At 54.6% G+C, this 24,300-nt stretch overlaps 1 protein-coding gene across 5 annotated transcripts in view; it reads right to left on the bottom strand.

The window, feature by feature from the left end:
• Positions 1 to 319: 319 nt before the first annotated feature.
• The window catches only part of ACSF3 (acyl-CoA synthetase family member 3), a 102,565-nt gene continuing 78,584 nt past the window's right edge, over positions 320 to 24,300 (bottom strand). For all 5 annotated transcript variants that reach the window (XM_062586704.1, XM_062586706.1, XM_062586705.1 and 2 more), the window contains 3 exons: positions 5,635 to 5,769; positions 4,614 to 4,725; positions 320 to 608 (listed from right to left, as the gene is read on the bottom strand). In XM_062586704.1, the coding sequence (XP_062442688.1) occupies positions 491 to 608; positions 4,614 to 4,725; positions 5,635 to 5,769 (365 nt within the window). In that variant the 3' untranslated portion in view covers positions 320 to 490. The remainder of the gene's footprint in view (positions 609 to 4,613; positions 4,726 to 5,634; positions 5,770 to 24,300) is intronic.

Raw genomic sequence — 24,300 nt, 5'->3', positions numbered from 1 at the left:
CACGCAGCAGCTCAAGGGATGCAGAGGGGGTCATCACGCAGCTGCAGCTCGAGGAGAGATGAACCCTGCGCTCGCCTGTGTGCGCTTTGGCACAGGCGAGATCTGCCACAGCAGCGGCTGGTAGCCAGGGCAGCCAGCGGGGACAGATCACCTCTCACGGGATGGCCGAGCTGGGCACCGGCTGCCTCCTCCTTACACACCTCTGGAGCAGGGCAGCCCTGGACGCTTTCAGCTGCCTCCCTTCACAGGGTTACGTGCTGCCATGCAAGGAAGGTGAACCTGCAGCTCCATGGTCAGGTCAGCCAAAAGGAAGGCTACATGGGATGAATCCTGCTTTTATTGGACTTTATTTCATGGACAAGACTGTGACCATTGCAATGAGCCCAGAAGTGCCACTGCTCATCACTGCTGGTACCTAGACAGCATCATTTCAGAAACTCTGGAAATAGATGCAGTGTAGGACCCCAGGGCTCCTTGGCCTGGCCGTGCACTAGGTTGGGTAAAAGCGCCGCAGAAGATCCTTCTTGTTGACTTTTCCCATCTGATTGCGTGGGATCTCCTCTACCACGATCAGTTCTGTGGGGATGCTGTAAGGTGCCATGGTCTCTCTGCAGCACAGAAACACAGTCCGTTAAAGCTGATGATAGAAACCTGTGCTTCCAGGCCCTCTGTCCTCTCAGAAAGTCTCCCAGGAGCTCTCAAACGCTGCAAGCTCTCCCGGGTGCGGGGCAGATTTGCTCAGTCCTGGCAGCAGACTTGCATTCTGCAGCTAGTCACAGCACACAGCTGAGGAACCCCAGCCGCGGCTTTACCAGACAGCACCATTCGGGACCAGACACTGGCCACCCACTCTCCCAGCAGAGCGCGAGTCCGCACGGACGCCTGCGGCAGTGACAGCCCTTAGCACTGCTGTCCGTGGGGACCAATGTGGCTCCCGCCCCCCTGCTTGCACGGAGAACGAGTGTCCCTGGTGTCTGCACGGCACCCGCCGTGCTCAGCCTGAGCTGTGCGTGGGGTGGTGGACGAGCCCGCACCCTCGCTTGGAGGAGACAGCCAAAGGGGGCTGCAGCATGAGCAGCTCTGATTGACCACAGACCGTAGCCTGACTCTCTCCTGAGGACTCAATGCAGCTCTAGGGAGAGCAGCAACAAAAAGGTCTGTGCTGCGCAGGGGGAAGGAGCCGCCCGCTGTGCCCTGAGCTGATTCCGTCACGGGGCGGCGAAGGGGGTCATCTCACCTCTGCTGAGGGGCACAAGGAAGGTGTTGCAGGTAGGTGCCTGTTCCACCTCTGCTGCACTGACATACATGGGGCTTGTAAGCAGATGCCTGAAGATGATTTGGAGAGTGATGTGTCTGTGGTGTCAGCTGTCACAAGCCTTGAGGGGACCTAAGGGCCCTGACCAGCCCCACCTGGGCCCTCAGCCACACCCTGCCCATTGGCCCAGGAGCCCCACAGCAGCTCGGCCCCAGCCTGAGCTATGGCACAGGTGTGCAATCCCCATCCTGTCTCCTGGCACAACCTCAGCCCCAAGCTTGTCTCCTGGATAGAGCCCACAGATGTGCATCATAGCTTGTCTCCGGCCCTGTCTTGGCCTTGGCTCCTGGATGGACTTTGGACTCACACTGTTGCCTGTCTCTGGCCCCATCTCCTTTTGCTCCTGACTGGACTCTGTTTGGACCTTGGATCTGTTTCACTGGGGACTGCTGATTGATAGACCTTGTTACCAGCCCCAGGCCACACCAAAGCCAGGGCACTCGGCTGAGCACAACACATCCTGCCACCACCCCAAAATACCGATCTGCACCATCAGGAGAGGGCACAGAGAGCCTTCAGCAAGTGAGCAGGAGCTGCTAACGGAGACCCATCCATCCTCCGCGTCAGAAATGGCAGGGGCAAACACAGCGCTAAGGAAGCCCAACCCTGTGCACACTCCCCAGTCCCAGCCCCAGGGGCCCGGGATCGCAGGTGGGCCCCCTCCCCACGTGCGCTGACGGCGGGCCGTGTCTCCTCGTGTGCGACGGCACACCTCAGCCCCGTGCTCACGTTCAGGCCCGCCGGGGCCTCTTTCCTTGGCGGGAGCGAGTCCGAGCGCGGAGCAAGCTCACAAAGTCCCCGTGCCCTTTGAGAAGCACGTGTGTGCAGGGGGAGGCTCTCCTGCCTTCTGCTGCCTGTGTGTCACCAACCTGGGGCCATGCCCAGCTCTGGCAGGCAGCGTCCTGGCACTGATCCTAATGTGAGATGCCAAGTCTGCCGAGCCCTTCAACCGTCGCCCTGGCCCTCCTCCCCGCGAGCCCGCTACCGACACCCCCCGCCATATGGATGGCTCTAACTCAGGATGGCGCCTGTCACCGGGAAGCAAGATTGGAGGCGAAAGCTGCAAAATGAATCACTCTGAAGAGGGACATGTGTCTCCTGCCAGTGAGTGCGAGAAAAGGGCCAAACAAATGTAAGTGACATATAAAATAAAGGGGAGAGACAGGGCGAGAGGGAGAGACAGAGATGGAGGGGAAAAGCCAGTGTGGTGCCTGGAGACAGCACTGTGGCAGCACACGGGCAAAGGACACCACTCTCCTTTGAAGACCTTAGACAGCGGCTGACTGTCTCCTCCTGCATCTCAACTGGCTTCTGCTTAAAGGGCTCCTACCCTTGCTCTGCCCAGGCAAAACAGCATCATGGCTGGCCTGCAGAGGGCTGGGAACAGCATGGGAAGAGTGGTGCTGGAGCAGAGCTCCGAGGGCCCCTGCTCCCCCAGGAACTGGCAGAATTGAAGGGCAGCATTGGATCAGACAAGAAAAAGCAGGAGTAGCCAAGGTGCTGTTGGCTCTGCTGTGCCATCCCAGGAGCACTTGGACAGCCCGGCAAGAGAGGGGAAGTTGTGCACGGAGGGGCCAAGCACAGCTCCCTGCCAGGGCCAACCTGTCACCAGCAACAGCCAGGTGACTTGGTAAAGAGCAGCCACGTGTAGCAGTGCCTCCCTGCAGGCTCTGCCACCAGGGGCAGTGACTGCTCTCTGTGGGCCATGCTGGCCCTTCTGGTCTACCATTTGTGCAGGAGTTAATAAGGGTCATGACATACTGGAGCAAGGGTGAAGGGACCTGCTGGAGACGCCAATATCCCTGCCTCAGGAATGAGCAGCCAATGCACGGCACGTTCAAGATCTCTCCTTCCTCACTCTCCACTGCTTTGGCCCTACACTGGGGCTCAGGGAGGGTCCTAGATGAAGAAGACCAGAGTACCAGCCAACCTGGTGGGGATCTGTACCTACTGCAACATGCTGAGCCCAAACAAGCAAGAGAGTCTCAGAGAGAGACTGCAAGGAGGCATCAACACAAAGAAACCAAGGCTGTTCACTGCTGTGGGCTGCCCTGGAAGAAGCAGGAGTCCCAGAGGACTGGTGGTCAGAGGGTTAACACATGCGCACAGGAAGCAGAGGTGCCAGCAGGAGTGATGGCAAGGCATGGTCTTGGCCACTCTGCCCAAGCAGCGACCAGCGTGGGCTTGGTTTCTTTGTTTGATTCTCTCTTCTCACTAAGTAACTGTTTAATCAGAGCAGCAGCCGGCCAACTAGCATCTTCCTTGCACTCGCTAAATTGCAGTTCCCCAACTGTGATTTTTGCAAATCCAGGGGAAATCTTTAATTGGCTGGCTGTGCAGCCCCTGATGAAACAAGTGCTCCTACTGCTCATGAAACAGCGCCAGCCTTGCCAAAAATATCCACAGCCTGAAGGAGGGAGTTGCCAGGAAAAGGAAGAACCTACTATTACAAATTTTGCTAAGGGAATATTAGCAATAAACCCAATGACTTTTCTTCCTGTCTCCCAGCCCTGGCTCTGGCTTGCTTATGTTCTCCTCCTGCAGCTAATGCCCACAACGCCAGTGCTGGCCTCTCCTTTGGCCGACGTGAACAGTGAGACACAGGCTTTCATGCTGAAAATGCTGCAGAGCAGCGAGCTTCTGATTTGTCCATGCCCTCCAGGATGGCACATGCCAGTAGGTACTGTGATGCCTCCATGCAAGGCCCACAAGTTTTGGTGTCTTTCTGTGCTCCACACCCCATGGAGAGGTCTCTGGGATTAACTGGGGACTGGCCTGAGTTGGCTTTCCACTGGGTAGGAAGGGAAGCAAGCAAAGCCTGCAGCAATACTGGGAAAGAGCTGAGAAAACATGAAGCTTCCCTTCTTGCATCCTGTCTTAATGCTTGCTCTCTGCTGTGCTGTGTTTTCTGTAAGTGGGTGAGCTCTGGGCTGATGACAGCTCCACTGATTCACCGCAAAGCACCTTCTGGCTACAGGGAGCACTATTCCTACTGCTGCGGAGTAAGAGACGCTTCTGTGCACCAAACAGGTCATTTGTCAAAGGCACTTCTGGGGTGAGAGGCCCATTCATTTCCATTATCTCGTGTGCTTGGCCACTGCCTGGTAGGACCTGTGTTCTTCATCCCTAGAGCCTGAGGCATGACGTGCGGCTTCCAGCCAGATGCTCACCACCAGCCACCCCTTTATCCCTCCTGTAACCAAGTCCCCACATGAGGATGCTACAGGCCTTAAACCTGCCATTCACACCAGCCTGGCATGTAATACTACTCACCCTGCAGCACCCGATGGAGTCTTACCTGGCCCAGTCCTTCAGGTCCTTCAGAGACAGCATCTCCCCCTTGCGCAGCTGCACGACTGCACTGACCCGCTGGCCCCAGACTATGTCTGGGGGCCCAATCACGGCCACATCTGTAGAGAGAGCAGAACATTCGGCCCGAGAAACTCGATTAGTCTCTGGTGATCAGAGGGTGGGTGTAAGAGATGGCTTGGCACCACTGCTAGGTGGGCAGCGGTGCCTGTGCGCAGGGAAGAAGAGGGCGTGGAGGAAGATAGTATAGGATGTCAGTAAGAACAGCAATCTGGGGCTGAATATATCAGGGACTTTTGTGCCGACACAATCTCCAAGAGCAGAGCTTTTCACCACGGAAAAGGCAGGAAGCCCCACGGCTTGAGTGATTTAGAGTCAGCTGGGAGGCTAGTGAAGAATACAGAATTGTGCCGAGCCAGGGGCACGGCTTTCAGCCCCTCGAACAGGGTCACAGACAAGGTCAGGACAGATTTAATTAGAGTCTCATTTCTAAAATCAGACGAGCGCTGCTGCTGACTCGGCACCCAGCTGCAAGCTTCCTGGCTTCAGCCGCGAGAGACAACGAACGGTGGGCTTTGAATGCAGTCTGCTCTTCACGCAGACCCAGCCTTGCTAACGGAAAGGCTGCAGAACAGCCTCAAGGCAAGAAACCCCAGGCAGCCTCACATCCGCGTCCTCTGAGCCAGGGCTGTCACTCGAGCCGGGCTCCCACCCACCTTCCCTGCTCACCAGGGCACACGCGGGGACCACGGCACGGTGACACGGCAGCGTGCTCCCGGCCGGAGCAGCGCGTCACCGCGGGCAGCTTGTGGAAAGCTCGGGGGGTTGTGGTTACGAGCAGCGGCCCCGGTACCCCGAGCTGGGTGCCTGCTCAGGGAAGGTGGCAGCCGTGCTGGGGAGGCTCGCGCGGCCCCTGCCTGCCCCGCTGCCGCCGCAACGGGCAGCTCTTTGCCCCGAGCCCCCGGGGTGACGGCGGCGGAGACGAGGGGGCTTGGCGCGGAGCACCGTACCTGCTATGTGAGGGTGCGCTAGCAGATGACGCTCCACCTCCAGAGCGCTGATTTTAAACCCGCCGTTTTTGATGATGTCTACGGAGGTGCGGCCCTTGATCCAGTAAACGCCATCTTTGTAGGCTGCCGTGTCTCCTGAAAGCAAAGCAGGCTCCATCAGAGACCGTCTCCGGCGGTGCAGACGCGGGGCTCAGGCAACGCCCCAGGCAGGCCCCGAGCCCGGCTCCCCGCGCCGGCGCGTGCAGGGAACCATGCCCAGCGCAACGGCCGACAGCATCTCGGCAGAGACCCCGGGGATGGGGCATCAGCCTTCCTCCTCCCCCCGCCGCAGCTTGCTCCCAGGGACACGCAGAGGGAGCAGCCGCTGCTCTTCCTGGGGGAAGAATAAGGATACGCACTCAATATGAGAGCGAGGAGCACGGGAGCGATGACTGCAGGCAGGTCCCTTCCGCAGCGCGCCCTCCCCACGGACCACACGGTACCGGGGCTCCCAGCTCAGCCCCTTCCTCGTGCGTGGCAAAGACCCAGGCTCGATTTAGCCCCTTTCTCCGGATGCGGCTCCTCCTCGATGTCCCCACTCATGGGGCTGCTCAGCCTCCAGCGCGTATTCCCAAACCTGCTCTTCCTCCCAGCCGCTGGCCAGGGACGGCAACGAGACACGTGTCCCCAGGAGCCAGCAAAGGCCGCTTCCCTCCTTCCCGGCAGACGCGCCCCTGCAGCGGCTGTACGGGGCTGCGTGCAGGAGTGCGCGTGTGCGCGCTGACCACAGCGAGACCCGCGAGCCCCCTACGGCCACCCCGCGCTGGGGGTGCTGGTGGTGAACGTTCCCGCTCGGAACGGGGCCGTCCGCGCTCCCCGCGGCCGTCGACGAGGATGGGCGGGGGACGTGTCGGGAGAAAGCGCCTGGTCTAACAACGCATCGAATCCGACCTGTCCCTTCCGCGGGCTCGGGGGCGGCGGGGGGAGGCGTGTGGCAGGTGTGATGCCGTAATTAGGCGCCCGCGCCGCGTCGGGGAAGATTGAGGAGAGGGGTCATGTCAGCACAACCTGGCTAAACGCTTAACAAGCTGTTGCACTTTGATAGCTACTTAAGATGATTACTCACATTCTGCTAATAGAGCCTTCGCCAACCGGTGGGCGAGGGGGGGCCCAGCACCTCGCACTGCAATTTCAGAGCCTTGAAAGCAGCACCAGGGGACCCTTAGCTTTAACCTATACGTCAATCTCCATTCTCTCTTTAATGATACACACTTCCACTGTGTCCACACACCGAGCCCGCTCCCCCACTGCGGTCTCGCTGACAGACCTTATTTCACTGCTGGCTGGAAAGCTCAAACACAAGAGATGACACAGAGATTGGCAGCCTGAAAAAGCAGCTCCCAGCAAAGGCCTGAGCAGAGTAAATCAGTGCTGCTGGGGCTGCAGGAGTTCCCACGCTCGCTGCAGAGCTCTAGACTCTCGCCAGAGCAGCTCTCGCCCAACCTGCTCCAGATGCAAGTCGAAAAACTGAGGAACGAGGACAGTCCAGGATCCTGGACCCCGGCATCCCAGGGCATGAGCCTGCTAAGCCAAAACGAACCCGCTAAACCTCTGGTTGGGGTGAAAGCGGTGCAACAAGCACACTAAAAGCACCGTGCATACTCCACGACATGTTGAGACCTGAGGACCTTTTTGGGGGGCCCAGGGGACAGCCTCCCCACTGCCACCTACTCCCCAAGGACTGCAAGCATCTTTCAGAGATGAGCAGCTCTTTTTGTCCCAAAGGTCCTCTCTGCTCTGCTGGGGGACTCACAGTGTCACCCAAGCACCGGTGAGCACCCCTCTGCCACTCACTTCTCTCGGATGGGGACAGTCACACTTCAGGAGCGGCCTGCAGGGCTAAGCAACATGGATCCAACTCCTCCCCATGGAAAGCAGTTACAAACATGACTACGCCAAGTAAAAGCTCTCTTCGATGCAGCGACATGCTCTCCCCAAATTCAGGTGTTTAGCGACCCTTGCAGATGGTAAGTGCACTCTGACGCCTGCATTCCCGAGTCTGGCCAGCAGTGCAGCCAGGCAAAGGGTCTGCCTCCATCCCCGGCTGGGCCTGTTCGCTTTAACTCGGGACACACCGTGCCTTGGGCTTCCCAGAGCTGATCACTCCTACGCCAGGCAGCTTAGAAGAGATTTACTCTAAAAGAAAGGGTCACTTTACAAAATTTGAACCAAAGGAAAACGGAAAAAGCAGAACACAAACTCAGAGCCCACTTGTTGCCCAGGCTGCTGTGCTCCCTTGGGGGCTGGCAGCCTCCGCTCTCCACCGCTGTGCCCAAGCTGAAACCCACCTCCATCGCATCCCCCTCTTTTCCGCCTCAGTTCTCCTTCTGGTGCTCTCTTCCACCAGGGATGCTGCTTTCATAACAGAGCTTTTAGCAGGGTGATTACACTCCCTGCAATGGTCAGCGTCTGGCCACAGCAGCACCTAACGCTCACCTGAGGGGACATCACCTTTGCAGTGCTACACGGACTCTTCAAAATTCAGGTGTCATAGGAAGTCTCTACTGTCCACGCAGCTTTATGAAACTAGCTTCCAGTTCACCTGTGGCACTCCAAAGAGATTATGCGTGGCATAACAGCAGTGCAAAGGCTCTGAACACTTTGAGATTTGTAATGTCACAGCAATGAAAAGTCAGAAATAGCTCTGAAATTAGGGCTGCTCCCCAGAAGAGCTGTGTCCCCGTTCAGTTGGGATATGCCAAAATTCTGGGTCTCCCATGTTGCTCGGATCAGCCAGGAAATGATTAATCGTTCACATATTTGCTTACCTTCCTCTTGGCGCTCTCACGCAAAGCATGGCCATGTGCTTTGAAGGCTGTCTGGAATATTTTGAAGTTGTGGGAAATTTTTAAACTAGGGCTTTCTGGATATTTGGCTGCTCGGGGCTGAAAAGAATTCCTGTCTGCTGTGACAAACTACATTCCGTGACCGGATATCAGTGATGTGGCTTGTGTGACTGGCACAGAAATGGAAAGCGAATATTAATTAAAATGTGTCACCGAGGGACTGGAGAGCCACAAGCCTTCAGCAGTGAGCTCAGGAGCTGCTTATTCATAGAGAGAAGACAGGGAGAGGAGAGGGAATTTGGACCTGGTTCCATGACACAGAGTTCTCCAACGTTTAAGCGGACCGAGGCTGCCACACTTCCACTGTCTGCCGTTCCACCATAGGGGGAACGGTCTAAGAAATGGACTGGATTCATGAGACAGATTTAGCTGAGGGCAGGAGATTCATCTGAACCAAGGTCTCCTGACATCGACAGCTGAAGTTCCCTGAGGCTGACTAGATTACTCCCTCCCCTTATCTTTCTTTACAGTGAGCGAGAACTGAATTCACATTTCCGCATGCCCTTGAGGTAGGCAGTCGGCAGGTGAGGTGTCACCGCTGCCGATTTCTCCAGTGCATCGGCAAAGCAAACTGCTGCATGAGTGCTGGGTACTGGAGAGGCCAACTGCCAGCGAGGAGCGTTGCACCAGAGCCTCTGCTTTGCCTGGCCCCCCGTCCGCTCGGTGCACAGGGCCCTGGCAAAGCAGGAGAGCAAGCCCTGCGGTAGCCTGGTTTCAAGACTGCTTTCGGATACTCTTTCCAGCTAAGGAAGTCTCTGCTTGCTGTTCTCTCCAGCGGCAGGAGGACCTCGGCAGGATTTCGACTGTAACGAAACACCTGAGCCGGCAGCAGCCGGCGCTCTCTGTGGAGCGCGGTGCCATGTGCCCAACTGCGCCGGCCCCACAAGCTGTGCAGCCATGCGGCGGGCGCTGCGCTCCAGCCTGGCACCGGCGAAGGCCGGGCGCCGTGCCAGGCTGACTCAGCTGGGCGGCAGCTGGATCCAAGCTGGCTGGTGTCTAGCCTGCGCGAGCGTCTCTGCGCCGCTGTCCCCTGCGTTCCTGGGGCTGCCGGGAGCACAGGCAGGACCTGCTCGAGTCGGCTCGCGCCTGCCAACGGAGGTGCGCCCCACGTTCAAAGAGCTTCTGCTTCCAACTCGAAAATGGGCTCTTTGGAGAAGGCGCGCTCCCCGAGCTGTCACCTTCCCAGATGTTCAGCACGCAGCAATGGAAAGGAAGTAACAGTCATTCCAGATTGAGCAGACCAGCGTGGGGAGGGTGAACTCAGCCAGCGGAAGGAGACCCATGCCTCGCAGTTCACCTTGGACTCCTTGGTCCCCACAAGCATGATCATTATTCCTTAGGCAGACACCCTCCAAGGCCGACCTACAGCACGCCTTGGCAGCGCGGCATGGCAGGCATTTGGTAGTGTTACTGTGATTACAGCGAGCTTCTGTGACGAGCGCTGTAATTTCTCCCTGTCTCTTTCTTTCTGTGTCTTCCCTCGTGTAAACCAAGCTTCAGAGCGGTTCTGTCACTTCCCGTGGTGACAGGACGGAGCATACTGTGTGTGTCGCTCCTCGCAGCTCCGGGGGATTGCCGTCCGCGGAGGACAGCCACATTACCCTCTGCCCCGCGCCATCTGCTACCAGCCGAGCACATCAAGTGGCTTGTAAGCCGGCGCATCCAGTGCAACAAAGCACTCGATGCTTCCGGGCCAGCAGGGATTTCCTGTGCCAGGGAGACTAGTTAAAAGGATGCTGTCGCTTGCTTAATGACTCTCCCCCACATGCTCCCGTAAAACAGTATTAAAAACATCATTTCCAAACCTGAAACTGTACCAAGGCCTGGTGACAAGGGTTGCTCCCTTATCCCCTGGGGCTCTGGACACTGGTCCCTATCTGGTGTGCCCAGCACTTCGGCACCAGCCGCACACAGCGCAGGCTCAGCACCCGCATGCTGCCCTGCAGTCGCTGTTGCATGCAGTCCCCCACGGCTCCTGGAGCTTTTTCTGCTCCATTATGCAGGCTTCCACCTCCACAGGGCTGCAGATTGCTGCGCTTCCCACCCAGCAATCTCGGAGCACTTTGCTAGTACGGATACCTCCCTCCCCAGGCTGGCAGGAGGAAACAGAGACGATGGGTGGGATTGCTGAGCGGGGAATGGAGTTCTTCTGCCATAAGAGGACACAACCTGCCAAGTCACATGTCCTGCCAACCCTCCTTTCCAACTGGCCACACTCGTGGCTCCCGGGTGCTCCCAGCAAGCACCCAGCACATCACCGCAGGAAGCACTGGAAGAGGTTCATAAAACTCTGTGTTTGATATTGAGCTGCTTGTGCGATCCTGCTCCAGAAACGCCATCTCTGGCTGCGTGAAACAGGGACAGCTGTCTTTACTGCTGCCTAGCCACTTCTCCTCCCTGGACCAGACTGTAAAGTCTTCAGGGCAGGGCTACCCCACTGCCAACCTGGCTGCGAGTGTCTGGGCTGCGGCACACAGGCCGCTGCTCCCCCAGGCACACGGCACCATGCACCTCGAGGCCAGGACTGTCGCGGACAGCACAGTGCCACACAAGTCACCTGCTTTTTAATCCCCTCCACTTTTCAGATGTTTCACCTCTATGTGACAACTCCGCAGAAAGAGATCCCAGAGCCCCGAGCCCAGCCTGCCCGAAGACACACCTCGTCCTCCTGCCCTTACGGCGGTTCTGCCGCAGCAGCTGTCCAGCACTACTGTTATTTTACTTTTAAGAAGACTCACGTGAGCTTACAGCAGAGAAACAAGCTCAGCTGGAGAGAGGTGAACCCCAAAATCACAGAGCACAGGGCAGCAACCCCCCACCTCTCCCCGCTCCCGTCAGCATTGCTCCCAAAGCCTTTTCTCTTCTGGCTGTGCAGGGATCACCCCAAGCAATACACAACAGCAGGGTCAGGACAAATGTGCCCGTGCTCGGATGCCCCCCACAGCACACAGACAGAAACAGTATTTGCTTCCTCGCAGCCAGCTGTGCGGGGAAGGAGATTCGGGATGATGAGAAGATTACAGTCTCTGACACCACATCTCTCTCTCTCCGCTCGCCCAGGACACCTCTGACCAGGCTCTTTCATCAGACAAAGCAGAGAGCGGAAGAAGCCTCTGTTGTGCCTGGCTCCACTCCTGCGCTCAGGCACAGCTGATGCTTGCAAGGCCATGGGATTATTGTTTCCCTGACAGCAGCCGTCACTGCTACCTTTGGATTTGTTTCAAGATGCTCAGTGGGCATCTGTTCCGCGAAATGTTAAAGGCTCTGCTGAGTCGCATACTGAAAAGGCTCCTGCACCAGTTGAGCTGGGGGTGGGGAGTGCGGCATGGGAGTTTCAGGCAATGCTATATATATAACATGTAGCAGGCTGGCATGAGCGGCACAGCCCTAAGGAGCAAGGGAAGAGACGTGGCCGGACGGCCGGACCAGCCTCCCCTGGCGAGCTGCCTGGAGGACTGCCCGTTCAGCGCACGCGGAGCAAGCTGTGCACGTTTCATCAGCCTGCAGGCGCTGCAGGTACCACTCCACTCCGTGGCTCAGTTACCGTGGCTCAGCCTGCGGTAACCACAGCCCTGGGCATGGACTGCACTATTAGGCACCCAGTGAAAGGCATAAAAGACCTTTTTCAGATTACTTTTGTGTTAGAAATGAGGCTTTCGGGTAAGATCATTTATATTTATAGGATAGGCTTGTCTATAGTTACTTGGAATTAGCTGCTGTACTTTCAATGCATGCTTTACCCAAACGAACACCCTAAAGCGGGCAAGCTGCAATGGAGATCCTATTTCCAAACTCAAACTCCAGAGCATTTCTGCAATTACATTTTCTTAAAGTTGCAAAACACTTGTTACAAAGATGAAAGAGCCCTTGTGATCCTGGCAGTACAGAGTCCTGTGGCTGTTACTCTGTGCGCCTCCTTTGCAGAGCGGAGAGATCTCGGAGTAACACGGGGCCTGAACGGCTTTCCCAGGACATGCTAAACAAGAGCCTTTTTTGTTCCGAAGAGCACAACTACAGAAGCAAGATCTTCCTGGAGTTTCTGTGCTAGCACCATTGCACACTGCTCAGCTTGATCCTAGCAAAGACTGTAACAGTTCTACATCAAAGGTGTTGTAAGCAAACATTTGAACTAATTATTGACTAAGAAAACACTTTGGCTGGAGAAATGAAATGCTTAACCTCTTGGAGAAGTTCTGACATAGAAGAAATGCACAGGAGACTGAGTTTTCAGGTAAACGGACAGGAATAATCTCTTCTACCTGTATTAGATCTAGAGCTAGGACTATCTTAGCATCTGCTGGGTAAACCCCAAGCACTATCAGATGCCTCTCATTACAAAGTACAATCACTAGGGAATAGCAATAGCGTTGCCCTAATGGGTTTGGCCCACTGGGCTTCATTAGGCAGAGGTGTTCGGTAGATGGCTGTTATCCTCAGCCCTGCAGAAGGGTGCTGAGTACAGCTTAGCACCCAGGAGCTGCACAGCAGGAAGAGTCTGCTACAGACACAACCACTGCTACGAACTAGGTGGAGCGGAGATCTCACTTGCTGTTCGCTGGGACAGACGTTACCCAGGTGCCTGCAAGGGTGGAGAGAGAAAAGACTGTTTGGGAACATGTGTTGCCAGCCTTGATGCAGTGACACTGCCAGCTCCGGTCCCTAGCAAGAGTTTCAGCTGTGGGTCTGCGAGCAGAAAACCAGCACACCGAGACTACACCAGAGCAATGAGTCACTACAATGACTTGCAAATTGTTGCATGGATTTTCCTGGCTTCTAGGAGGTTTTTCACTACCTTCACGTTATTTATAAACCTTTTTCTTTGTGTCTAATGCTCTACAGAAAAGCGCCAGCCTTTTCCCAACAGGCACAAAGTGCCTCCCCACCAGATGAGGGGAGAACAGCTCAGGCACCGGAGGACACTCTCTGCAAGGTTTACTAACCAAAGCCACAACATCACGATAAACAAAGCTCAGCACTTGAGCATCAGATCAAGCGCATTTTGCTATTTGCAGCTGCAGCATGAAAAACTGCAACCGTCACTTCCCTAGTTGCTTTTTCAGAAGGGCTTGAAGCAGAACAGACTCAGCTCAGATGCTGGTAACTCTCTTGGCACAGCAGGATTTACTTAGGAAAGCTGCAGGGAAAAGCCGCAGGAAACAGATGCCAGTGAATGTAAGAGTCAAGACCTGAGTTCAGCCTCATGCACAGCCTTTCCCAGGGTCCCTCTCAGGCACTAGCAGCGAGGCCAGGACAGCCTGGCCCCAGTACAGGCCTGACCTCAGTCCTCCCTTTGCAGTGATATACGTCAGAAGTGCCTGGACAAGACTGTCCACGAAGTTTGGACCTAGCTGATGTTAAAAGGGCAAGAGCAAGAAAGAGGGATGGATGGTTTAAGAAGATACTGCCCAAACACTGTGTTGGAAGTGCAGAGGAAGCATTAGAAGCAGCCCTGCATACAGCTCTAGTGCTGGAGAAGGAGGCCTCCCCCTGATCTGTGCATTACCCAGCCTGGCTCGACCACAGGGCCCATATTTCATGAGATCCCTGAAAGACTGAGAACCGGGACAATTGCGACTCTCTCTACCCCAGTCAAAAGTACCCTGTGGCAGGATGATCTGCAAACTTCCCTGACACTCCTGTTTGTAATCATGCAGTGCTTTTATAGACTGAGTACAGTGCAACAGAAGGTGCTGGGAAACAGCAAAAAATCCCTTTGGAAGGAAAAGTATTTTGTTGAGAAGCAAAAGAGGGTTATTTTACCCTCCTGCCACAGTGGCAGCAAATTCTGTCATTGTTGGATGCTGCAAAACTCACACCTCTGTGCAAGGCACAGCCCTCACCCGGGGTAAACACGCTTTGAGGCAAGGCTGGGCTCTGTGCACCTCCTTCTCCCACCCTTGTTATCTCGCTAAGTGATTTCCTCCTAGTAGAAACTGCTTGTTGACCCAGCTGGTTGGAGCTGCTTGTTTAAGCCTCCCAGCTGCTGGAGTGACTCTTCTGTGTTTCCAAAGAGCTTGAGTAAAAAATGTGAACATGAAGAGTGCAGAGAGGAAAGTAATGTCTCAGAGGTGTGAGGAAGGCTGGTGGGCAGGAAAATGTGTGTTTGAAGTAGAAAAGAATATTAATCAGGGCCTTTGTTGTTAATGAATCATTCCAGATTTTACGAATTAGTCTCAACTTCATGAAGAGCCCAGCCTGGTGCTACTCAGAGAGCTGGGGCGGAGAGCAGGGACCTCTCAAACCCACCTTTCCACTAAAGACACTGTAAACCAGAGTGACGCAGAAGAGGTGTGCAGCTGCCTCTCTGGGGACAGTCCCCGCGCTCTGCCCCAGGACAGTGCCGGGCAGGCAGGCAAGGGAACATCCACCAGACTTCCCTCACTTGCACTTTGCAAGAGATGTGACCGGGAGATTCTCTGGTGACAGCCTCGCCTGCAAGGTCCTGCTAGCTGTGCACGTGGCAGTGCCACAGGGCTGCACACCAGGGCACCGTCCGTTGCACCCTGGAGAAAGCCACCATGGGCCACAGCCTCCACCACAGGGACATGGGTGTCACAAGCTGGGCAGCCAAGTGCTCCTCCAGCATGAGCCAGGCGGTAACTCAGCTCCAGCTGCGTCTCGGCAGAGCTGGCCGTTCGGATCACTGGATTTGACACTCTTTGCCCAGGGGTTCAGGCCACATCAGCTCTAACCCCACTGTGACTAAACCACCCTCCACCCCGCCATGGCATTTGCCAGCATGCTCTTCCACAAACAGTCCGGCGCACATGTTGTCCTCTGTGCTAACAGAGGAACGAATGGTTTAGACGCTTAGCTCTGTTTGCAGATGTGAGCGGCTATCCTAGATTTACCCGTTTGCTCAGCCAAATCAGAAACTACCTCTGAGAAAGTTTTTTAATCAGTCATGCTCCCCTGCAGAACCGAGGCCTCCAGCTAGAGCTCTGCCTGGGGATACGCCACATAGCCCATCTCAAAAACCGTGTCCCTGTTGTAAGGGCTGGAGTAGGAACAGAGCTGTAATCACCGTGAGAAATGAACACTGACCGCTTCATTGTGGCTTCGCATTCCACTGTACCGAGCAGAAAAACAACCTTAAGCCAGCTCTGTTCCCCTTGACATGCAGCTGCTACACGGCATTAAGATGGCTGTTAGGGGGGAAGAGAGTTTGCCCAAGCACAGGCCTGTGGACGGAACAGGGTGCTACTCGAGAGCTGCGCTGGAGCTGCTCCTGCACAAGGGCTCCCCCTCTCCCCTCCCTGCAAGCCCCATCTCGGGGCCGGTGCTCCAGGCTGCAGAGAGCTCCTGGCCCTGCCGAAACGGTGCTGATGCCCCGCTCCTGCTGGGCTTGACACCTGCTCTTTTAGGAGCCTTTAAGCTTTTTTTCCAAACTCCAGGAGGAATCCCCTGCTGTCAGGTGCCTTCCTGGCACAACGATCTCTCATTTTGAAACAGCAAAGACAGAGCAAGGCGCTCTCCCTCCTGCATTCCTCTGCCCAGCCTCTACCTGGAGAATTGCCGCGCTCTCCAAACAAGCATGTCGGAGAGACAGGCAGGGTCCCAGCTGGCAGACCCCTGGGAAGCTTTCAGCGAGGCAGTCAGAATAATCATTCTTTGCCCTTCTCCGGTGCCTTTCAGCCGAGGATCTCAAAGCACTCCGAAACGGAGGCTAATTAGGCAGAAAAGGGAACAGCTGGCAGGACAGCGGCTGGATGCGGAGGGGGGAAACGGCCCCGCTCGCTCGGCTTTCCACGGCACAGCGCAGTGGGCAGAAGGTTGTGCATCAGCCTCTGAGCTGAGGATTAACTCTTATGTGTCCCCTGTTTCCCACAGTTTCCCTAAAATGGCTGTTGATGCTCCTGGCCCACACCAGGACAGAGGCAGAGCTCACCCGCTGGCAGCCATGCATCAGTGAGTAAGGTGATGATTTATTTTCCAGGCAAAATTGGCCAAGCAGCCTGGGCAGGTGGTGAAGAGCCAGGAGCTCCTGACCTCTAATCCCGACACACTCGTCGGCATGAAGCCGGCTCTGAGCAAAAGGCTGGGGCTCAGCTCCCCTTTGCCTGAACACTGCTCTGTGTGCAGAGGACACAAGCAAGTCTCAACGCCAGTGCCAGGCTAACACGAGCGCAAACACAGCCGAGTGTGTGTGCAGACACGAAGGGGCAGAGCTAAGGCTGTAAACTCAAATGCTGACGCGTGCAATGCCATGGTGGGACTACAGCTGACGGTCAGGGGCCTGCTGCTTTAGGGCACAGTTTCTCCAGACCATCTAGGTAGGATCAGGTTCCCCTGCCACAGACTAGCTCTGTCCTAGGCTCTCATACACAGCTCAGTACCAGACCACGAAATGCTCCTTCCCTTTCGGAGCAGCAAGCTTTTCACTTTGAAAGCATGCTGAAGCAATGCTCATCGTGCATCACACAAACAAGCACCTCTCTTCACAGGCTTCAAATTTCCCTGCTCCTTCCAGTGCAATCAAGTGTCTAAGTGATCTCATAGATCCACAGAAATTATTTTCATAGGTAACGCAGACACATTGCCTGCCACAGCAATGGCACTCCTGCAGCCTCCCTGCCCACAGGCTGGGGACAGCGCAGAGCGATCTTCCTCTTCCTCCTGGAACAAGCTTCCTGCACAGCTCTCAGCTGGACACTGCCCCAAATGCAACGCTCAACGAAACTGCTTCTACCCCCTTCCATGGGCTTCCTGCACTTGAGAAAAGTTTTGGGAGGAGACGTGGGGTGGACAAACAACTAGACAGGCGAGTGTTAAAGAACATTCACAGGAATCAGCTCAGGTGTCCTCTCTGGAGCCAAGTGCCTACCTTGTGGGACAGAGGGACAGGAGGCTGTGCTGTGTGTGCTTGTTATGGACATACACCTTTCCCTCCCCCACACAACGAAAACTGCATCAATAGATCCCCCATCTGCTCACATACATCACACACTTCACTCCAGTTTATTAGCTGGAATAAATCATAAATATTTCATTATACATCAACGATGCTCAACTCTAGGAAGGCGCAATCCATCACCTCGACACTCCTTGCGACCTGCCGCCATGCAATAAGCTTTCCAGTCTATTAAACAAGATTGATACAGTGTGCTAGGATGGACTAAGGGAATTTATTTATGGAGCACTGGGACAGTAAGAGCACTGAACACATGGCCCTGCATGGACAAACTGGAGCTCCTCCCTTTAGCCCCTTAGATGGGGCAACCCAATCAGAAAGTTCTCAAGCTTTGAGACTCCAACCCCTCTCCTGAATGCGATACAAGGTGCCGGGGCACAGGAGTGCAGGGCGCAGCCCAGCAGAGCACACACTGCTGCAGCTGGACGCTTGCAGGCGTCTGAGTGCTGCTCTGACATCACTGAAAGGAGTTTGCTGGCCCCACATCAGACCACAGGGACTGCGTATCCTTGGGAGCTATCAGCCACGGGCAGGGAGGCCCACGGCAGCGCGGCAGGCAGCGTGAGCTTGGGCTACGAGGCTGGGATGGTTACCATGCTAAGACAACAGTGACAAAGCGGTGAAGCGCCCAGGCTGGACCCTGAGGTGTCCCCGGTCCAGATCCAGGACACTGGCACCCTGTGCAGGGAAGGGGAGCTCCAGCTCAAGGCTGCACTCCACGAGGGACAGCTGGATCAGCAGGGTTCTGGCACACGGCTCCCGCGTCTGCCCAGCTCAGCACCAGCACGTTCATTAGAACAGCGGCTGGAGCCCAGTGCTGCTAGCGTTGGACAAGAGCATTAGTTGCTCTTCCTTGACAGGACACAGGTTCCTCAGTGGTACGAGGGCTGTATGTGCTCACAAGTACTTACTAGAGCACCACTATTTCGCTATTCTTTGTGGCTCCCTGGCCCATCTTAACACCACACCTTCTGCTTCATTTCTGCCTGCTGTGAAAGTGACCTAGTTCTCCAGCTCGGCAAGCAGAAGAGACTTTTCCAGTGCATGGGGCAGGTCCAAGGACTAGCAAACCTCCCTCTGCCTCAAACACACCCAGAATCCTCCAGGACAGTGCACATGCTTACCTCCATCCCGGGCGGCAGCCTTAGTAAACGGCTCCTGCAGACGGCTGCCCATCTCCCACACAGTCCAGTGCTCTTCCTAAACCTCCTCCTCTATCATGCTGTTCCCACAAGACAAGAGGTGTTGCCAGCTATGCTCCACCCTTATGATCCCAGCATCATGCTGTTACATACCAGCAGCAATGCTCTCGTGAACCATCCACCCCTCTTTAGGAGGTGCAAAGATTAAGCAATTCACTGAAATGACAGAGAACAGTTCTGAACCGTTATTAGCTCAACACTAATAACCACAAGACTTTCCTTCCCCTTCTCTCAGCTACATGTTGCTGCTGTTACCGCGTCAGAGCTCAAGGAAAACCCAACGCCAAATGGCCCCGCAGAAGCACGCTTTCTGTAACACGGACCTCCTCAAGGGCTGCAGGTCAGCTCTCGGGTCAGGAGCCAGCTCTGATCCATCTGAGAGAGACCTCAGCTCTCTGTAGGCCAGATCTCCCCTTAAAAGCAACACCACCATTTCTGCTAACAGCTCTGTGGTCGAACATCGGTCATACAAGATGAGCGGACACAAGTGGCTGATTAGTTACCAATGACGGATCGATATGCAGCAAGATGCTAACCTGAACACAGCGACTCCTGAGCCTTTCCATGGTGAGCCGCACTGCTGGGATTGATTAGAGGCAGCATTCCTCCTGAAGGGGATTGACACAGCCGCAGCAATGATGATGTATGTGTACATATCTATTTAATGAAATGCTAAATGATAGGATAAATAACAGAAGCAACTTTAGCTTGATTTATTACATGGAAATGAATAACGTTTTTTCACTGCTGTCAGCCATCTTGGTTAGGAACAGGCTGCTCCAGAGGTTTCCAGCACAAATTGTAGTTAATTAACAGTAATTAGCACTTCTGAAATTCCAGATTTTTGCTCTGTTGCAAAGGCCTGTTGTGTCACAGTGCACATCTCATCTGCCACAGATTATCCTGGCTGGGTGCAAAAGGATCTTGGCTTACCTTTTCCAGTGAACACCACCTTTCATCCAAGTCTTTCAGTGTATACGACAAAGAGCAACTAACAAGCGATCACAGAATTATCCCTCTTCTTTCATAGGTGGAGGAACAAGGCTCCAGGAAGGACTAGCAAAACTCCCCAGAGACTAACGACCACAGCTATGAAGGCCCTGGGAAGGGAGCGGAGGACAACGAGGGTGTTTTAGGCGAGATGCCAGGAGGACCCCAGGAAATGGGGCAGGCCCCACCCTACGGCAGGAGCAACAAAGCTCCTGCTGTGCTGGCTCTCTGAGGTTTCATTTTTTTATACCAAGCTAAGCAACTAATTTAACTCAGGGTGAACAACTCACACCAACTAGGTGCAAGCACAGCCCTGTCCTGCACCACATCTATGACGGTGGCAATTCCTCTATTTCAGAGGAAGGAGATAAAAGATCCCAGAAGAGAGTGGGAAAACTGGCCTCACCATTCCCTTATCACCTTTGATGGGACCTTAGCATGTGTCTGGGCTGCTAGAACAAGCTGCTACTGAGAATTAGCTTGCTTGCAAGGCATGTTATGTGTGGCACAGAGATGGAAAATGACTTATCTGAAAGGCTGCTTTCCTGGTGTTTACTCCATTTCTCTTCAGCTTCACCATTGCTGCCTCATCTGCTGCTGCTGCTCCAGCAGGGAAACACGGCAGGAAACAGCTGGGCTCCTCTTGCGATCTCCTGGCATCAGATTTAACCAGAAACAACACCTAATCCTACCCTCCCCTCAAGTTTTTAGATCCTCTTTTGAGTTATAAGAAGCCCTGAAAATTTTCTTGTTAGTACTGAACCAGGGTGTAAAGTTTAAATCTTTAACTCCTGCTTTCCGTATGTATTTTCCCACCCTGTGCAGCCTGTCAAACCTGCTAAACTCCCAGGGCGCAGCTTGCTGCTGCCTTGGGAGCCTGGTGCAACAGCACAGCGCTGCCTCGGAGTGGCTGTTCAGGGCCAGTCAGGGCCCTTTAGACCCACCTGCTCTCCTGGAATAGCAACTGCCTTCCCCGTGCTCACTGAACACAAGGACCACAAACAAACGAGCCGCCTTTGCACGACAAGTCAGTCTGCTCAACAGCACCATTCTCGTTTCAGTGTATTGAGGGTAGTGTCTGACTGGTTTCCACTGCAATCATTAATAAAGCATCAAAGGCTGCTGAGGGGCAGAGACAGAGAGGGAGAGTCTGAAACTTCTTTAAAAACACAGGCATATTAATAATGCACCAATTATTCATGAGGAAAACATCTCCCCTCCCCAGTAACTTCCAGGGCTCCCATTTGCTTGGATTCTGCCTGTGAAAGCGGATGGTGAAGTGGAAAAGCCTTTCCACAAGGACTCAACCCTTCCCAGCAGAGCCGCTGGGGACAAGATCTCCGCAGGGGGACTGTGCCGGCATTGCACTTCCCGAACCAGAAGCCCTGGGGGATGCCATGGAATTTACAGCCGGGAGGCAGCGTGGATGCTGGCACCGAGCGCCCTCGCACTCTCACTGGCAGCGGCTGTACCTATTTGCTATCCATCTCCCTGCCAAGGGACGCCACCGTACCCACGGGAGCGGAGGAGAGGAAAGAGCGGCACAACAACTGCAGCTAGGAGATACGTTTCTGTGGTTGAGAACCAGCCGTTGGAGAAGCTGGCTGCTCTCCTTGTAGGTCCTATCAATAACTGCCTGGCATTAGAGAGCCCAACAGACCCTGGTATTGATGCTGGGGAGAGGGGGAAAGGATTTTCAAGCGAAATCCAGAGCCTTCATAAGGCCCAGAGCAATTTCTGAAGCTCTGCTTCAATGCATCTGAAGAAAGGAGAGATTTGCCCTCTATTCAGACGGCAAGAGCTGAATGAGGAGTCTGCTTTCCCAGATGAGGCTTCGCCTTCACCTAGCTCAGCCCAGTCCTGGGAGGTCTGCTCTCACCCTCTTTGCAATGAGGATCTGGCCTTGCAGCAGCAGAAGCCCCGGAGGGAGGTGGGGACATCCAAAGAAACTGATACGCCAAGGATGATGCCAGTTGCTAACCTGCCTTCCTCAAACAACATCTGAGAGTAATAGGTGGCTGTCATGCTTTGTGGGCCACAGTCCAGCAAGGCAGAGCGAGATTTCAGCACTGCTACAGATTTGTACCTGCATGAAATCTGGAGGTAATTTAATGGCTCACAAGAAAGGAAATAAATCTATTAGAAGGGAATCGCTGTTTGTTTACGTATCTTGCCACGAACATCACCACGAGCAGCAGCAGCAGCAGGTGTATGTGCAAGCACCATTTATTTACATAATAAAATTGCCAAGTAGATTTGTAGCTCAGGGGCATCCTTTCCTCTCAGTGCGCGTGCCTAACTCCCATTAGCACTAATGGCAGCCGCTGTGTGCTCAGCGAGCAGAGAACAGACCCTCTGACTGCCCTAATGGCTCGTTGCAGGAGATGTACGGATGCAGATATCTCCATGTGCCGGTTCCTCTCCCTCCGACTCTGTCAGGTGATGGGAATTGCATTGCAGCTTGCATCTGCTTTGCAGTCCACCCCACGTGCCGGAGCTGGTGGGTCTGCAGTGGAGCTGCCTGCTCCCAGAAGAGAAGGGGTTAAGCAACCGATCTCTACTCCCAAAACTTCTCCAGAGACCCCTGAAGCATCCAGCATGAGGGAAAAAAAGAAACCTAGAGAAAAAGCCCCAGCCTGGAATCAATTCCTGTCATGCTCTGAACAGGGAGGTTGGTTTGTATTCCACCCGCAGCAGAGCTGAGCCTGCTGTCAGAGCCACGCTGGGAGAAAGGGCAAAACCCTGCCGAGATGAAAGAACGCGAAGCACTGTACAGCCTCCCCTGGCATTTACACCTGGAAAAAAATCACTCAAGGGCATCTCACAAAGAGCCGCGCTAATAAGGTGCTCCTCCCCGGCGGCGCGGCAGAGCCGGGGGAAGCGGTGATGCAGCTGCGCAGGAAACACCAGCAGCATCTCCAAGTACCTGGGGGGCAGAAGCTGCAGATAAGGCAGTTCTGATTTCCAAGCAGTACTCCCGAGCTGTGCTCTCCCCGCACCGCTTCTAGCTAGGGGAAGTCTGAGACTTGCTGCAGGGCACGTGAGGAGTGCAGTGACTCCTCACCTTGGCTGATAGATCAGTGACTCCTTCACCTCGCCGCCTTCATTTTTACAGGCAGAAGGACAAGTGGCAGAAGAAGAGATCCGAGCCCAGGCACGCTGCCCCCTGCCCCTTTTCTTCCATGGCGCCACGTGTGACAGCAATGAACCCACCCAGCTGGCCCCTCACGCACTCGGGTCTCTGCCGCGCTTGCTGCACGGCAGAGCTGGGCGCCGGCGGGGCCCGGGAGCGCGGCGCTGGCAGCGCTAACTCAGCACCCTCCCTCCCGTGCTCTCGCATGTCAGACAAGGAGTCCTGTCATGTTGTCTTAAAAACTGAGCACACAGAGCCCTATCATACCAACAGGCCTTACCGAGACAGCCGAGACAGACGGTTCCAATTTTGGGTCGTAGGACGTTTGTGGAGTCTGGACCTAACCCATGGACCCTGTCCAAAGCTGTCCGCTTTGTCCGGCTGGGTCACGATCCCTGCAGGTCTGACTTTCCATTCCCTCCAGCCTGCTCTGGCGAACCCACCACCAGTGCCAGAGCGAGGCAGCACGCCCTGCTCAGAGCGGTGCCGTATTTCCATAACGGAAAGCAGCAGGTAGACCAGCCAAACCTTGAATGTTTCTGCAAGCCAGACAGCCAGGACTTGGTAGGTTCACTCGTCATTAGCAAGAACTCACGGGTGACTGATATCACACAAGTAGGCTGAGCGGAGGGAACCCCCCCCGCCGCTGCTTGCAGCCAGAGTTACCGCAGTTGGTTTTCCCAGAGGACAAGCCAGAAAAGAAAATGGGTAAGTAAAAATGAAAAACGTTTTTTTTTTTCACATTAGCATTTAAATATTTAAAGAAATCCCTGCAGACAATAAGATGAAAAAGAAAACTCAAAGACTAATAAATAAGTAAATGCTCCAAGGTGTGGCAGCCCAGCAGAACACGGCTGCCATACTGCTGGTGAAACTTTGAAGAGCACAGCAACCATGTGTGAATGGCTAAAAATAATAATTGTAATAATAAAAACATTAGATGAAAAGCCTCTGCTTTGGCTTCTGCCCTCTGTAGAACAGCTGAGGGATCAATTACACTTCAGCTAAAGAGAGCACTACCTCTCCTTTTCAGCGCAATGACCTGTCCTCGTCTCTCATGAGACGAATTATCAAATAAAGTAGGGATAACAATGGGAGGATGTTGACTAAGGGATGCAAGGGTGGAGTATGGGGAAAGATTTCTGGCTTAAACTGTTTGCTTAAATATACAGGAGCCTATACTCGTGCTTACAACATAACACCATTAGTCGTGAGTAAATATGTTCTCAATTGTCTCGAGCAAAACCCACAGGGACGACTCTGTTGAAAGTAAAGAGCCCGGAGCAATCACGTCCTACGATGCTATCTGTCCCAGCTAACAGAAGAGGTGGGAAGGAGGGCTGCCAAAGCCAGAGACACTCAGCCCTTCTTCAGGCACCACTGTCAGCCTGAACTACAAGTACAGAGCAAAACTGTCACCACTTAGCCATCCTTGGTCTTGGACTACACATGTTAAAAACAAACCACCGCTTTCCTGTGCTGGGGAAAGAAGAAAATCAGGCCACTGCCTCCCTGGTTTGTCCTACGAGCTGTAATCAATTTGTG

Source organism: Rhea pennata, chromosome 13 (assembly GCF_028389875.1).
Source record: "Rhea pennata isolate bPtePen1 chromosome 13, bPtePen1.pri, whole genome shotgun sequence".
Lineage (NCBI taxonomy): Eukaryota > Metazoa > Chordata > Aves > Rheiformes > Rheidae > Rhea > Rhea pennata.
This window is presented reverse-complemented; position numbering and strand designations above follow the sequence as displayed.